This window comes from Aristolochia californica, unplaced genomic scaffold, assembly GCF_029961685.1.
Source record: "Aristolochia californica isolate CCGP_79_NKW_82.1479 unplaced genomic scaffold, dmAriCali1.0.hap1 SCAF_16, whole genome shotgun sequence".
Lineage (NCBI taxonomy): Eukaryota > Viridiplantae > Streptophyta > Magnoliopsida > Piperales > Aristolochiaceae > Aristolochia > Aristolochia californica.
In genome coordinates this window covers 6,061,021-6,077,803 of record NW_027181837.1, presented here as the reverse complement: position 1 = coordinate 6,077,803, position 16,783 = coordinate 6,061,021, and the positions used below count along the sequence as shown (strand labels likewise).

Genomic DNA, 16,783 nt, shown 5'->3' with positions numbered 1-16,783 from the left:
GCTCCTTGGTGGGGGAGAGTCATCACTCAGCAGTTTAGCACTAGGCACATCACCAAGGATTGTTTAATTTTATGAGGATGGGTCGGGTTTAAGGGGGTTTCGGGGACGAGTTGGAGACCCAGGATAGTGATGAGATGAAAGTGGGGTTTGACGATTATGGTTTTGGTTTTTTTGTTCTGATTTTGGAGTCGGGGATCGGATTTGAGTTGTTAATCCGTGTCCACCCTAGATGGGCATAAACAAAGCGATCAAATCGAAGTATTATAAATATAAGAGGGTGTAGTGATCATCCATGGAGGCTGGAAAATATGTAGAGAGGTGGGAGTATACGTCGATCTTTGTGCTGATAAATAGGTGTCGGCAGATGCTCCAGCCTGACAACAGAGGCCCTAGCCGCTCTTTTGACCTTTTTTTTTCTTTCAGTCTTCGCCTCAACATTAACGATTTCGTCTATTCAAACCTGTTTTTTTTTTAACTATATTTTCACCCTTTTGAAAATTGTTGGCGAGAGTAATTAAACTGGTTGAAATCTTTTGTTTGTTTGTTTGTTTCTCTTAATTCGGAGACGACGAATCTGTGCTACAGAGAGATGTGATGTTCCTTTTGTTTTGTTTTTTTAAATCCATGAAAAGTTTATTTGTTTCGTTATGGTGCTAAATATCATTGGTCGATGAGACGAGCTCGTGGATAACGAGAAAGCCGTATGTTGGGCATGATGACTTAGCAGATTTCCCATGAATTGCAGTTCAGGTACCTCTATGTTGATCGCATAGGAATGGGATCTTCACATGGAAACTGGGCGACTGTTAAAGAGATCCCACAAACTCAAGATTTACACAAATTTTTTAATACTTGTGCCGTCGTTAAAGTTTAAAACCAGACAGTTAGCAGCAGCAAAGGAGAATCCCTGTAGAGTAGCGGAGAGTGGAGAGTGGAGATCATCCACCCCAATATCTTTGTTCTTCGTCTTGGGGCTATTAAAAAAGTGGGAAAAAGGAGACGAAGAATGGGCATCTGTCAGCACATCGTCCTTCGATCACCCGCCGCTTGTTTACAAGTCCAATGGGAATTCCTCCACATGGCCGGAGACATGATCTGTGGTTGTCCCAACAGGGGATCTTGTCCGTTCCAGCTTTTGCCAGGCGATCCCTACCTCCATTTGAGTTCCCATCAGAGGTACCAACCCAGAAACTCTCCTTCCTCCTCCCACCCATATCTAAGTTTATATACAAATACAAAGAGGACCCAGTTGAGACGACAAGGAGTTGCAACAACCCCCAATTCTCGTCCGTCCTTTTTTTTTTTTTTTCTGATGACTAATTCATCTGGTTGAATCAAGACCGCAGAAACAAACAGATAAAAAGACCCCAAGGGCCAAAACCCTAAAAAGGGTCAGTTTCCTTCCACACCTACTGACCAAATTTGTGTTTGAAAGGTCGAGAAGTTTCTGGTTCTGCATGACAGTGACAACCACTTCGTTTTAGGTGTTGGCACTTTGGGCCCCATCCGCCTACACTGTGACCGGAACATAATAAGGTCAAGAAGGAGAGAGAAATGGATGTTGTTGGAGATTGAGATTCCAAGGAAGAACGAAAATGAATAAATAACACCCTAAAAAAGACCGATCAGCTGGTTTTCTATCTTCTCTCGTCAGTCTTCAGTCTTCACCCGCCTGAGCAGGAAAAAGAAGGGATGATGATGATGGGTTCTTGAAACGTACATGGGACTGGAGGGAAACCCTAGAAAGGCTGTGTTGCCGGATAAGGCGGGGACAGGAGGCTAACCCACCTGGGAAGATGGGGGCATCTCCATCACATCCATGCAAGCATGTCATGTCATGTCATGTCAAGGAGAGAGACGAAACGGATTTGAAAATTCTGAATTCGTCGCTCGTTCTTACGTAGATTTGTAACGAGGGCCGTCGATGGTGGCGGCGGTGGCCGTGGCGGTGGCGATAGCGGTGGTTAGAGAGAGAAGCGGAGGGAAGGGAATCTTTGGCAGGGGAGAGAAAAAGAGAAAAAGCGGCTGGCAGTGACTGACCAGTTGCCCGGCGTTCGAGGAGGAATGGGGGTAGCCGATGCCCTCTTTTTTACGGCGACCGCGGCCGGTCCGGTCCAACTCCAAGTCTCTTATGTCGTTTTCCGGTGGCCACACGCTGCACAAAAGCCGCTGCTCGTGCCGGCTCTTGCCCGGACCCCCCACCTCGCGTTCCGGAAGGCACGCGCGGTTCACCAAAAGGGAACCTTCGGTCTCCTCTCTACGTGGCACTGCCTGACCTTTCCTCTCCCTTCTCCCCTACTCCCCTTATCTTTCTCCGTCTCTCCCTCCAAGCTCGAAAAACGTATCAGAAAGAAAGTAAATAAAAGAAAGAATTAATCATCATCATCATCATCTTCTTCTTCTTCGCGGCCTTCGCCTTCTCGCATTCGTTTGTGTTAATATTAACACGTATTCATTTGTTTACTGTTAGTAATGGATGAATCATTCCTGTGGAGAATCGATTGAAAGATAATATAAGCTTCCATGAGAGGCGAAGCTGCTCTTCCGTTTTTGCAGAAAAGAAACGAAAACCGTAAAAAACAAAAACAAAAAGAGCGACCCATTGAGTCTAGAGTTTCAAAGATCCAACCAGAAGGAGGAATTCTTCCCACATCCCGAAGTGAAAGTCAGAGAGAACATCATCATTGTAGGAGAAATTATGGGCTCCTCGAGTGTTTGGTAAATTCTGGTAATCAAAGCAGTAAGCATTTGAATGGGCTTGATTAATCCCGATTAAAACTTTTAAACACTGTTTGAAGTTCCTCGCTCTCGATTCATGATTGTCGGAATTCGCACGATCCTGACGAGAGAAATAGAATGAATTCAAGGCATAAGTTTCGGGGAGTGGATTTTGGTACACGACGGCATCGGCTTTACACGTGAAGAAGTCTTCCACTTGAATGAACTCGTAATCATTGTCTTTGAACAAAAAATAAAAATAAAAAAAAATTTCTTCCCCCACTTGGAAGACAAAAAAATTATTATACTCGTCCATAATGACCAAAACGCCCCCCATTCATAGTCTTCTGTATCGGATTTAAAGGGCCGATACCGATATTCGTTCTGATTCTATTTATGAATACTTTTCCCTTCGTACCACTTTCGACATTTAAAAACCGCTTTGGGAGGGCAGATGAGTGGTTTTCTTCCATCTATATTAAAGCTTCTGCCTCTTTCTTCCTCCTCTTGGTTCTTTTTCACCAACGAAATTCTACACTTACATCATCACCCTAAACAAAAAAACAAAGAGACGAAAATCTTCTTGTTCCCAGTTCTATCCGACCCTCGTATCTCACTCACGTTTGCGAAATCTTCTTCTTCTCAGCTTGCCGTTTTCTCCCTTTGTCTGTTCACTCTTTTTTCACTTTTGTTGTTTTGGATCGTTGTCTAGATACGGAGAAGTAGGGAAGATGATTCAGGAGCTGTTGGGAGGTGGAGGGGTTGGAGTCGGAAGCGGCGGCGGAGGAGGACAGGAGAGGAAAATCTCCATGACGGGGGGAGTTGTTGAAGGGTCTTCCTCGTCCACTTCTTCCTCGTCCACGTCTTCTTCGGAGCAACAGAACCTGAGGTGCCCGAGGTGTGATTCTTCCAACACGAAGTTCTGCTACTACAACAACTACAATCTCACCCAGCCTCGCCATTTCTGCAAGACCTGTCGGCGGTATTGGACTAAAGGCGGGGCGCTGCGCAACGTTCCTATCGGAGGCGGGTGCCGGAAGAACAAGAGTTCGACGGTCTCGACTCCCACTGCCAAATCCAGCGCTGGGAAGACGAGGCCTGCACCTTCCGACGTTGGGAAGACGGGTTTGGGAGGTGTTTTCGATCACGAGCTCCCCTCCAGCCCCATCTTATGGCCCGCTCCGCATAATTCACAGTTGTTGGCCTTGTTCAGAGCTGCCCAAAACCCTACCCCTAACCATATCCTTAATTCCGGCGCGATCAAGGAAGATGTGGGGTTGATGGGATCGCACTTGGCTTCAGACTCGGCAGTTGCGACGCTCGGATTAAATGCGCGAGCCTTGAGCCTGGATCCCATGTCTCAGGTGCCTCAGGTTCCCATCGGTCTGTGCAGCTCATTCTGGAGGAGCAATCAGCAGCAGCAGCAGCAGCAGTTGCAGCAGCACAACTTGCAACACAGCCTGGTAGTGGGTGAAGCTCCAAACAGTGGAATCCAAGAGCTTTACCAAAGGCTTAGACCGTCTACTAATTACTATACTGATAATTCCCCAGCAACTTTCAGCAATGCAGTCTCTTCTTCTACTTCTTCCATCATGGAAACTGCTCCAATCACCACGGGGGAATTGGGCTATTGGAGCTCTCCATTTTCATGGTCTGATCTATCTACCGCGAACGGTGCATTTCCTTGAGATCCTTCTGGTTAAACTGTCATCTCCTGCTTAGTTTTTTGCTGTCTTGTGTCATGATATATGAATAGGATTGTAGTGTTATTGTGCGGTTTCTTTTTGGTGGTGTTCTAAGTGTGCTTCGATGTATGTTTAGTTTTACGATGAGAATGTATCTAGGTACAAATTCTCGAGAAATTCAATCATGCGAAACGAGCTACCAACTCTTCTTCCTTTTCGAATAATTTATCATTTTCACGATTTCAGAGACTGAAGAAAAGCCATTTCTCTGGTTTTTTGGCCTCTTTGTTTGTCGCCTTCTTCATTTCTTCCACCTCTTCTTCTTCTTCTTCTTCTTCTTCTTCTTCTTTTGCTGTTCTTGCTTTTTTTAGGTAGCTTTCGGAAGCATTACTATAAAACACAGAAAGAGATCCGGCCTGAGTCCTCCGAGGAGGGAGGTTCTATGCTTTCTTTCTATCTAATAGAGAAAAGAAGGGCGATAATGGTGGTGGTAGAGGGATGAAAATTGCAGATCAATTCTTTCATGAAAACGTTTGTAAGAAAGACGGGAGTGAAGGGTGAAAAGCAAACATTGGGGAGGTTTGCCAAAAACAGAAATTTGATTCGATTCTTGCAGTATGGAAGAAGCGTCCGAGAGTGCAGCCTTTATAGCGAGAGGATGGCGATTCGTTGCATGCATGCTTCCCTTGAAACTTGCAGACATATTCCCTTTGATCGGTTCTGAACCATTTTCTATTACCCGCCAGTTCGCCATCGAGAAATAAACATGTCGAAACAGCTCGGTTCCCAATGACCAAACCTGCAGCTGCACTTCCAGAGAAAACCAACAAACATGGAATTCTGTATGGGTCTGTACGTTTCCACGCTGCGTCTTCTTGCAGATAAGAGGAGCTGTTTCGAATAATTCTTGCAATGGCTGCAGTAATGCATGTTGAGTCGTGATTTAGTTTTCCAGAGAGCGTCTCATGGAGTTTCGTTGAAGGAAAATAAGGAAAACACCCAGAAGATTACGGAGAACTTAGTGGGAGAAATTGAAGAAGAAAAAAATGTTGCAGTGGACTAGCTATTAAAGAGAAGAGTTGTTCATAATTCTGGTTTTTTTACACTGTGGATCATTAGAATGATCTGTAGGTTATTCTCAATTTCTCATATTTCTGCACTGATTGAACACATTTGTCTTCTGGATCTGCTCCCCCAGTTGGAGCAACTTGTAGATTTGGTTAATTTCCACGCACGTACTGATTCTCCATTCTTCCTCTACTGATGATCCCAGTCGCATCAGAGGCGACTTCTCCCAAATTGATCTACTTGAATTAGAAGAGTATCTTATTTGCAAGCTTTTGAACTGGAATCCTCTCTTTGAAACCGTAACTGGAGTAGGAAATAACCTGATGAGAACAGGAGAGATTAGGAGATTTACTAGGAAGCCAAAAAAGGATTTGCTTTTGAAAATTCAAGTGAAGTTATACGAAATGTCAAGATGAATGGAGAGGGATATCGTTTTGGTGAATGTTGAGAATTTAATATCGACCGGGCCAATCCCTCTTATATTTATGTTACGCCTTCACTATTGCCTCGAGGTTTTAAGCGCAATTGGTTTCAATAGTGAATTGAAAATCTGGTCAAAGAAACTTCTTTTCTTTCCCAACCACCAACGTTTTATATGTCTCTAAAAAACACCACCTTGTAGTTGTTAAGAATGTTCATTTGTACATCAGAAATGTGATCTGAGTTTGAACCCCAAATGCCACTTCCATATTCCTAAAATCTAACTCTAATTACTCTAATGGAAATAATCTAGATTTTGAGAAGAAGGCATCAATATTGCTCACTAGTATAAATATATTATGGACTTGTCTATGTTGGTTTTGAATTGGGTTTAGATTTGCTCATTGTATGCCTACAACAATTAGAATGTTTTTAATCTTGAAATTGCATTAATTTTAGAATACCAAAGTCGAGACTCGAGCACTGTCACAAGGTGTAAAAACAAATTTGAAGTCATTTGTTAAACTAACTTTGGTTGTGTTTGGAACATAGAAAGTGGAGATAAGAGAAAAGAAGGAGAAAAAGAGAAAACAAAACAAAACAAAATAAGTTTTTTTTTTCTCTTTTTTCTATTTTTTTTAATTTTCTTCCCAAATTCCATCATTTTGTGAGAAATTTTTTTTGTTAACTAAGAGAAAGTGATTTTTTCTCTTTTTTTTTCTCTAAGTGATTCTCTGTTTGAAACCCACAAAAAAAAAGGGGGAAAGAAAGGTATTTTCTGTTGTTTGACAGAAGAAAATCATTGAGAGAAAAGAAAATACTTAGTTAATAAATTTTCTCTTACAAAATAATGAAATTTGGGGAGGAAAAAAGAAATAGAAATTTGAGAAAAAAATTTAATTATCAAAAATTTAAAACATAACCATTTTTTTTTCAATTTTCATGTATATCCAAACAAGAGAAAATATATTTTTCTTCCACTTTCTCATTCATTTTTTATAGGCCTCCAAACAAGAAAAAAAAAACCTTTTTTTCTCTCTTTCTCTTTCTCTTCTCTTCCATTTCTTTTCTCTCCACTTTCATATTTTGTAAGAGAGTCAGTTTTTCTCATATTTTCTGTTCTCTTACAAAATATGTACTACCAAACACGTGAAATAAACTTTCACTCCCATTTTCTTGTAGTTTAGGGTATCTTGATGTGGGGGGTGTCCAAATCTTGACAAGATGAACGGATAATAGGAGAGACGACATAGTTTTACCCGATTTACAAACCTTTTTATGGGCAAGATGCGAGACATCTCATATCTTTTCCAATAAATTGGAATATATAAAGTGATATATTATTATTTCCTAGGAAAAACACATTATGTGTACAAACCAGGGTACATATTTCATGTTGCACCTTTAAAATTCGAGACATATCAAATAATACACGATTTGTTAGCCTGAACATAGCTAAGTCCCACCCCTAAATTCAAGTAAGAGAAGGTTAAGAAATATTAAAACCCTAGTTTAATTAACCAATTGCCAATTATGGATCTACGACAAATCGTGGATGATCAGAGAGTCAAGTCCTATTAGAACATTAATTTCTATTCTAGGAAAGTAAAGTGGTTTCAAAGTAAGAATTTTCATTGTAGCTTTTGAGTTAAATTCATGTAACATGGTGGTCTATAGATAAATTGTGTACAATTTCAGTTTGGAATAACAAAGAAAGCACAAATAGTACAGTTAATAGTAAGTAAAAGATTTTCTTCCTCCCACACTTCTTTTGTCAGTGGAAGTGGAGATCAAAGAAGGGTTTTTTTTTTCAATAAAAACCCTAATATTCTATAAATTTATGCAATGTAGGAGATGATCTTGAGTGGACTCGAGGTTTGTTATTAAATGATCGAGTCAACTCAAGTTACCCAAAAGCGGAGAAAAGGGTTAAAGATGACATTCAAATGATGGGATAGTTCATCTAATTGATTAAATAGTAAAAACAACAACGACAACAACAACAACAACAATAACAAAAAATAAGGGTTTCAATGAAGAGAGCGTTGCAATTAAAACGATATCATTGACTCTTAACAATGCAAAACCTTGTCTTCTAACACTAAAGAAGTGAAGAGCTATGAGGCGCAGATTGTCCACATGTACAAGGAGCTGACTAGCAAGAGCTACTGCCATCTCAGAGTCGAGTTGATGGATTTTTTTGTTCTTGGAGAAGACAATCAATTATAAAGGCATTGCAGAGCCAGTTTGCATTATGGAACAATAAAAACAAATCATCTAATTCACGAAAGAAGGCTGGTTAGTCCAACAGCCAAGCAAGCACAAAGAAGGAAGCAAGATGAGGACGGCGAAATCCCACATCTAGTGCAAGCATTACAACTATTAAACTAAGCAAGACGAGGGAAGGTGAAATCCCACATCCTTAGTTTAAGGAAAACCAGTAGAATCATAAACTAAGAAAAACTGCCAATTATTTATTTTTTTATAAAAAAAACCCCGTCTCAACGTAATTCTGAATACTGCTCAGCTCGTAGCTACAGTGGGTGAGAGAGAGTGAGAGATATACAGATACATTCCATTCACTCACTCCATTTACAGACAAATTGGGCCAAAAATAATTCATTGACATCCCACGTTCAACAGCAAGGATGAAACTGACATAAATTATCAAATTACAAGTCTTGCAGGAGAGGTAGATGACAAGAGCTTACGAACCAAAAAGCTGCTCCACTATCCTATTACTGTACCGTATCAACCATTTCCCTAAGGAGGAAGAACAGGGGATGTGGCACACTTCTGTCTTAAAATTACAGTTTCTGCTATCTGCACCATCTAGATTCCAACCCCACTAACCCGAGAGGTAAAAGGGGGTAAAGAAAAAGAAAAGAAAAAGGAAAGAAAGAGAAAAGGGAGGGGAACATGAAAAAAATTACAAATTGCTACAAAAGAATAAAATAAGTGAGGTGCTTGCCTTTGCAACACAACAAACACAGGTGTGCAGAAACAGAGCGGGCTGCCTCTCTCCAGACTCGGTTACCCCACAGCCACCTCTCCTGACTCTTGGGACCCATCAGCCAGTTTAAATCCCCCTTTTTTTTTTTGCTTCTACTCACTGCAGATTTTAGGTAGTCTCACTTCGAGCTCCATCCTCTGCATAGTACATGTAAAGACTATTTGCTGCTGCACAAGCTAGAGCATTGGAGGTTGGGTGCCAGGCCAAGTGGAGCAATTTTGTTGATATATCAAAAGCTCCACCATTTGCATCGGCATTTTGATTTTCAGATCCTGAGAGAAATCAGCAGAAGCCATCAAATACTAAATAAATTGAGGTTTATTAAGGCAGGACCACACTGTTGGATAATTATTGTAGAGAAGCAGAGCATGATTTAAAAATTAACCTCTTCTTCGAGATCGTGCTAGACTGGTGAGTGATCTTAATGGCCTTGAAGGCATTTGGGCTTGCCGTCTTGCAATATAGATACAAAACAACATGAGCAAAGTAGTAAGGAGTATAAAAAGATCACTTTTAACCAGACAAAACTGAACCCAAGGATTCATATACCTTGTAGGATTCTTGCTAGCTTCCAATGTTGTTGCCTCATTGCTACCAGGTGAACAACCAAAAACACGAAAAAGATTGCTGAAATGAAAAATATTCACTTTTATGAGTAAAGTCAGAAGCAAGAGGTGGCATAGGCTCATTAAAAGTTTCGAAATAAAATACCTGTAAGAACCGGTTGCAACATGAAGACTGTCACCACTTAGACAGCACTCGAATTTGTCAAAGATTGAATCATTTTCATATAAATCACATAGCTGCCATAAAATATTTTATTAAAATAAAACTTCCCCATGAAAAATTTTCAAGTAGGTTACTACATAAAGGTAAAGAATAACCTTTGGTCGCAAAAATTCATGAACTTGAAAGGTGGTAACTGGGGTATTTTCCATATTTAGATCCCATAGCTGCATGGAAATTAAATATAAAGGATAAATTAGGACCCAGGTGACACTGATAACAGCAAAAGAGTATTAGGGGAAAAAAACAGAAGATAAAAGAGCATTGAAAAGGAAAAGTAAAGCAAGATTTCATCAGCTTAACCTTCAATGTCATGTAATCACGACTAAGTATATATCTTCCATCCTTTCCAAACTTTATGTCAGATATTGAAGCAATAATCTCTGTGAAAAATGACCTCGAACCAGGAGCCTCCTGCTCCTCAAATCTGAAATTTGGAATAGTAAAAGCCCCTTTCAAAAAGTTGAAATTCAGGACGAACTCCAGTTTTACTGTGAGTACAACCATGTAAAAAATAGCAGCTGCAGTGCTGTTTTTCTTCCGCAATGCTTGAGAATCCCATATGCTTTTTGACAGAAAGGAAAGAGAACGAAATAGAAGGAAAGAGAAAACTTCTATCTTCTCTCTTTTTCTACTCACCCTTTCATTTCCATTTGTCTCTTTTTACTTTTTTTATATCTCCCTGTTGTGAACAATAGTTCTAGAAAACACACTAATCCAGCAGTACTCTATTCTTAAAAAGATGTTCAGAAATCTATAAGTTGGCAATAGAATTTCAAAACATTTCCAGTAATATAATTTCAAACAACTAATCCCCTTACAAATAACACAAAGCAATGGTACTTACAGTTTGGCATGGTTATCACATAGAGCTGATTGCCGCATGTCAATAAGTCGAATTGTACCCTTTGAGCTACTATATGCTAACATATTGCAATGTGTTGGATGGAACTCCGCAGAAGTTATTACCTCTGAAATAGACCCATAAAGCAGAGTTGAATCTTAACCCAGCACACAAGTCATAGACAAGGACAATTCGGAATCTAAAAGAGGGACTGAGCGAAACAGTTGTTTTTAGGGTGAAAATGTGACCTTTATTGCTAATATATATTAGAGGCAAGAGAGAAACAAGGCTCACAATACAAGAGGCAAAGTGTCACCTATAGCTAGAGATGTTTGAGAGACAACCTTCTTGGCTCTAGAATCTGATACATTATTTGCAGATCTCAAGATCCTGTGCCAACAGATCTCTACATGCCCGCAAAGGTCATTAAGTTCATCGAATGCACAAGATAACCTCCAAGGGGGGCAGTGTTCTGGCGCATCAAGTTTATTACAATGGCCAAGACCCCTTCCACTGAGTTTATTACATTGGCCGAGTTCCCTTCCACAGAGTTTATTACATTTGCCAAGTGCCCATCCACTACAACAAGGGAGCTTTCTTTTGGGTGTATAACCCATAGAATTTAGGTAAAATGCACGTTGAAAGCAGACATTAGTGGAATAACACATCGTTGATCTTACCCAGAGAAACAATACCTTCCAGAAACAAAGCTCCACTAACAGAAGACATTAATGGCAAGTATATCAAGGAGAGCCATAAGTCATGACAAAAACATAAGTTCAAAACTATGATACCAGCAAGGTCTTCCATGCTAACTGGCTTCACATCAACAATGTTAGGACTCTGATTTGGTTATTTTCAGATTCCACAGATTTAGGTGCAAATCATCCACTGATATAAATGTCTACCCACTCACTTTGAAAAAAGATATAAATGTCTACCACATGATGAAAACTTAAGTTCAAAGAAAGTAAATATACCAGTAAGGTCTTCCATGTTAACTGGCTTCACATCAACAATGTTAAAACTTTGATTACTTATTTCCATATTCCACAGATTTATGCGCAAATCATCTGCTGATATAAATGTCTCACCATCACTGAGGAGAAAGAAAGAAATGAGAAACAATTTTTTTTTTGGAAGGGCAAATGAGAAACATATCTCAGTAAATAGAAGAAAAAATTGCAACCTTAAGTTACATAAATGCTTGATATTAGAACAAGAAGAGCAATGGGAAATGGAAAACGTCAAATAATTAAACCAACAGTCAACCCTGGTTTTCTAGCCTCAAGGTGGTTGCCAAATAAAGCCTGTTTATTGGACCCCTAGGAAGCTTCATTCAGTGAAATAGAATATAGTTTTTGTCCCTTCAATTAGATACGTGTGGGTTTCGCATGATGAAAATGACGGAGCATGACAAAGACACGACTTCAACAGCATGCAAACAATTTTTTTACAATTCCATACCCAGAAAACTCTTGCATTAAAGAACTAAGATGGTGCCCCTCCCATCTCTTCTCACTCTATTGAAGACATGTCACATTCAAAGGTTATACAATACGAACATGCAAACACTTCAAGATGACTATAAAGTCTGACAGACAGGATAAAACTGAATAGCCTATACTGCCCACATCAAAAGAAGGGTGGATGTGTACTGTAAAGTTGAAACATACTTGCAGAAATAGAAAAGAAAGGAAAACAGCCAATTAGCCAATATACAATTATTGAATCTGTCTGCAAGTAACAGGTTCTCATGAATGTCCTTTTTTCAGAGCAATCCTTCCCTGTTTAGGATAGGATTCAGAAATCTTTTAAAGCTTGTAGTTTAAGGTTCCAGTAACTCTGTACAAAAACTTCTGGTCAATCTCCATCTTGTCAATTTTGTGGCGGAAGGATTTTTTTTTTAATCTTTTTCTGAACAATAGGACATTTGATGGGGTGTCTGGCACCACTGATAGGGTCATTGAAGAACATTTGTATAATATCCACTTTTTGCCCAGGAAGATTCCTGGCTCCATTATCTGGGAGAACTGGAGATCTTTTGCCTTGATATCTACCTACTGCATTATCTCCCCCACTGAGTCAGTGAGTGGAGCCACCTTCAAGGGGTTGGGTAAAACTTAGTTTTCAGGTTAGCTCAGGAGGGATCCCGAGTCCTGTTAGGGAAAAGGTGTTGTATTATCTGAGATTGAGATCCTTCTGGCCTTCTCGGTTCCCTCATCTCTTCCAACCCCACAGAAGCAGAAGTGAGGGCCCTCCTACAGGGCCTGAGTACCTACTCTCACCACTTCACAGATTTTCTTTTTATCGAGGATAAGCCTTTTACTGTCATCAGCAGGGCCTCCAGTTATGCCCCCTCTCTGGCTGTTGTCTTCACAAATTTATAGAGATCATGGATAGTGTACTGCAGCTTCCTGCAGTTTGGATTTGCACTCCTAGATCAGTAAAGAGTATCACAAACTCTCTCACCAGAGCCACAATTTGCTGGAAAGAAGTAATATTGACACAGTTTGCTACAGTAAATTTCCACACAAGAAGTTAAGATGTCTATCCAGTAATCCTGAAGGCTTAGTGCTTTTAAAGCCCCAAAATAGAACTAGGCATACTACTCTTTTCAAGAGTGTCATAGGCATTACTATTGCAACCAAATACATCCCCAATTAACAGGTGAAAACAAAAACAAGAATCATTTTGGTCTTAGTTGGACTAGTAAAAAGGGATAAAACAATTGACACCAGCAAACAAATACTAATGAATGAAAAAATCCTTACCTCACGTCTGGAGAAATATCCGAACTACTCTTACATAAACTGGTCATTTGTTTCTAACGTAGGGGGCAATTTTTTTAGTTCAACCTATTCCTAAGTTCCAGGACAATTTTATCCTTTTGAAAATTCCATCCTTTTAAGTTCCATCAGAAGGGGATGGATAAGGAAGTCATCTGAAAGCACTAATAAGAGAATCAATCAAAGGGGAAATATTTAGATCCACAACTAAGAATTGATGACCAAACACATACTAGGGTTTCTCAAAAAAAGGAAGAAAGCAAAATATTTTGTCATACCTATTGTTTGAAATAGAATTGATATGATAGTCATGTGCATGAGCATAAATTCTCCGACATCTTGGGACAAGATTTGTCTCCTGGCTAACCACCTGCTTGCACAAACCATGACGTGTGCCAATATATACACACAAAATTATGTCAACAACATGCAACACATGTAAAATGACAGAGAGCTTTTCACACTGACATTTCAGATCTATCCAGATTAGCTGCATCTGTGACAGATACTATCAAAGGTAGCTTATCTATTAAGCAAAGCAAATAAGTTAAGTACAACTACCACTGGTAAACGCAGAGAAGGGATTCCTCCCGGGGGAAATGTGAAGTCCACAGCTCCAAGATGACCTGAAAGGCCTCCATTTTTACTGGAAGCAGATGGCCCTAAATTCATGTCACAGATCTTCTTTACTTTCTTCTCTTGAACCTGTTTACAAGATGGACAAAAATATGATGTCAAACCTTCATACAACTTGGTTCCTTTTTCGCTTCCTGTTCAACAGTACATACACGTCATAAAAGATGAAACTCGCCACATATCACGTTAATGTACCTTCCAGTATTTGACAGTTTTGTCATTGGTAGACAGAAGAAAAAGTGCACCATTCGCAGTTTGACACCAGCGGACTTTATTTATCTTCTCCTCTATCTCCAAGCTCTTGAGATAGTCAAACTGGAACAAGGAAGAAGAACTTCAATAGCCTGGTCAATTACGAAAAGCTGAAAAAGTAAGATAAGTTGCCATTTTAAACACCTCAGGCTCATGACTCTGGAACTCTGTCTTGTACCGGAATTCTGGATGCCTTGGGGCAGGGTAATCCATTTTCTCCAAATCCTTGCGAATGGTAAGCTGCATGTACGACATTTAGCAGGAACATAAGGAACCCTGATAACTAATGTTCTTAACAGAAAAGGAAATGTAAGTGAGTGTAATGATGCTTGGTGGGTAGACATCAACAAATAATAGAAGCTAACCTCTTTGCCATCTGTCCTTTCAAATAAAACAACCCGACCTCCACGATCTCCAGTGGCAAGATGTTCCCCACTTTTGTCGAATTCAATCGCTGAGATAATATCAACTGAAGAACAGAAAGAAAGCTAATAAGAGACAAAGATTGACTAAATGGGATGCAAACATACTAACATCATAAGATATAGAAACATTATCAACATAATAGCAGCAAAGTCCATAAAAGATTGTTCAAGTCAATATGAGATAAAGAGAAAACCTTAGCACAAAAGGAATAAAAGTTAAGTGCTCTTTAGACTTACAGTGGTCTAAAATTAATCTCTTCCAACTCCAAACGACATTACTAGGAGATTAAAAATTTCTTTGAAGAAATTTTTTTAAAACGTGATTAAAAATGTTAACGCCAACTACCAATTGAGTTTCAATGAAGGATCAGAACTTGTGACATGAGCAGTCATGAATCCAAGTTAAAACAACGAAAAGGGATCGCATTGTGTCAGGTTCTGTTTTGAACGAAAACGGAAAGAAAAAGTAAATCGTCAGAAATTAAGATCAACTTAAAAAAAATGTCTCTCATGATTACAGTAACAAGGTCATAAGAACCAAAAACTCACAGCAAGCAACAAATCTACAAAGAAAATTTACTAATATTTCTCGTAGAATACCATCTAAGACGTAAAGAAAGATGCCCACATCAGAAAATCCTTCAATTGCTTCTGCCTCGAACAGAAATGCCCATAAACAGCAAGAACAACAGGAGTGAGTCCCCCAATCCATATACTACAAGAGACCCACTTCACCCCTCAAACTTCCACAGAAACAAACTTAGTAATGGTAAAACCATTAAAGGATCACATAAACCTCTAGATTCCGTACTTACCTTCCTGAACTTCCTCCCCTGCAGCACGTTCTCCAAAAACCTGAGAGAATTTCCACTCAAGCGGAGGTGGTGGCCCCGCATCGCCGTTGGCCAAAGAGATCATCTTTCGAAGGAAGTTTCAGCTGTTCTATTAGCCCAGCATGGTCGATCCGACGGCAGACCGCAACAGAGCTCTGCCTCCGAATCACTGCATTCGCCGACGAAATGCAGTTGCCAATCAAAACATTTTCCAAGTCTGAAATACCAAACCCACTTTCGTTTTCGTTCCCGTTAAAAAGAGGAGAATCTGGAGACTTTTTGGCAGTGGAAGAAAGAAGAAGAAGAAGAAGAAGAAGAAGAAGAAGAGGAAGAAGAAGAAAGGGGAATGAGGAAGAAGAGGAAAAAAGCAAAGACCGAAAGGAACAGGTTTTGTTGTGTGTCTCCTAATTTCTCATCATTTTACCATATCACGATAAAATCAAACAATAGACATGGGAATAGTATCAACTGTCTAGCAAATGTAGCAGGTAAACAAGCCAGCGTAATCGATACATTAAAATATCGCGATAAGCATAGCATCTCATGAAATTATATAGTTTTTTTAATATTTGTGAAATTTTTGTAGATTTGTATGGTGACATGTGGATTAAAGAAAAAAGGATGAGATGATTTGATGGGCCTCACAAGTCACACTAACTTCAGGGGTCTTGCACTTCTGGAGTGGTGCTTTTTTTGTTGTATAATTCACTTCATGCTTCTTGTCAACTACACCCTCGGAGATCCATATGATAGTGCATCTGAATTTCAACCCTATGAACATACCAAAAATATCAAATTATAAATGAAAATTTTCATTTATATCTCTAATTTTAATTTTTTTTATTTTTTCTTGTTTTTTTCATGTATTAAAATAAATTATTTGGTCTAAATTGACATCCATCATATCGTGTATTTCGATATAAGATTAAAGAACTAGAAACTAGCCAATGTATATATTGGTCGATATACATTGAAAAGACATAATTTTAGTAGTTTCAGTTACACAATACGTCGATACATACCATGGTGTTGTTGAAATTTTGATTTGGGATTGCTTCATGTGTAGCACAATGGAGTTATTTGAAATTATTTTCTTGTTCATGGATGATTTTTCCTAGGTGTGGTGGAAGTACAGACGGATGCTGTAACAATCACAGGTGAGCATATTAAACCAAATTGCCAAACTAAAATCCCTATTCCTATATTAAGTTCAGGTGAGGTTTCCTTTACGGTCTGTTGGGAACCCATAGAAAAGAAAATAAAAGAAAATAAAATTTTAATTATTATATTCCCAAAAATAATTAATAAAAATAA

The 16,783-nt window shown here is 39.3% G+C and overlaps 2 protein-coding genes across 5 annotated transcripts; one reads left to right on the top strand and one right to left on the bottom strand.

Annotated features, from left to right (window-relative positions):
• The first annotated feature begins 3,230 nt into the window (after nt 1–3,230).
• LOC137953716 (dof zinc finger protein DOF2.4-like) lies at nt 3,231–4,662 on the top strand. The gene has a single exon (XM_068801196.1). The coding sequence runs from the start codon at nt 3,450–3,452 to the stop codon at nt 4,404–4,406; it is 957 nt and encodes a 318-aa protein (XP_068657297.1). The 5' UTR covers nt 3,231–3,449; the 3' UTR covers nt 4,407–4,662.
• A 3,685-nt stretch (nt 4,663–8,347) lies between these two features.
• On the bottom strand, nt 8,348–15,807 carry LOC137952874 (serine/threonine protein phosphatase 2A 55 kDa regulatory subunit B beta isoform-like). Of its 4 annotated transcripts, none has more exons than XM_068799972.1 (14): nt 15,452–15,807; nt 14,577–14,680; nt 14,356–14,451; nt 14,155–14,274; nt 13,882–14,028; nt 13,602–13,693; nt 11,515–11,633; nt 10,538–10,661; nt 9,994–10,117; nt 9,789–9,857; nt 9,616–9,707; nt 9,454–9,531; nt 9,290–9,357; nt 8,348–9,176 (listed from the first exon to the last, which is right to left on the bottom strand). In XM_068799972.1, exons 1-14 carry the CDS (start codon nt 15,552–15,554, stop codon nt 9,013–9,015), a joined length of 1,500 nt encoding a protein of 499 aa, XP_068656073.1. In that variant the 5' UTR covers nt 15,555–15,807; the 3' UTR covers nt 8,348–9,012. The 4 variants fall into 4 exon arrangements, with proteins under 4 accessions (XP_068656073.1, XP_068656074.1, XP_068656071.1 ...); XM_068799973.1 differs by having other exon boundaries at nt 13,885–14,028; nt 15,452–15,806; XM_068799970.1 differs by lacking the exon at nt 15,452–15,807 and adding an exon at nt 15,237–15,350.
• Nucleotides 15,808–16,783: the final 976 nt, after the last annotated feature.

What these genes read in the sequence shown, in the direction of transcription:
- LOC137953716 (XM_068801196.1), top strand. Translation starts at nt 3,450, where the DNA reads ATGATTCAGGAGCTGTTGGGAGGTGGAGGGGTTGGAGTCGGAAGCGGC.
- LOC137952874 (XM_068799970.1), bottom strand. Translation starts at nt 15,348, where the DNA reads ATGGATTGGGGGACTCACTCCTGTTGTTCTTGCTGTTTATGGGCATTT. An exon ending in TCCAGAGTCATGAGCCTGAG is followed by an intron (nt 14,275 to 14,355) that starts GTGTTTAAAATG and finishes TCCTTGTTCCAG; the next exon opens with TTTGACTATCTCAAGAGCTT. An exon ending in ATGAATTTTTGCGACCAAAG is followed by an intron (nt 9,708 to 9,788) that starts GTTATTCTTTAC and finishes ATTTTATGGCAG; the next exon opens with CTATGTGATTTATATGAAAA.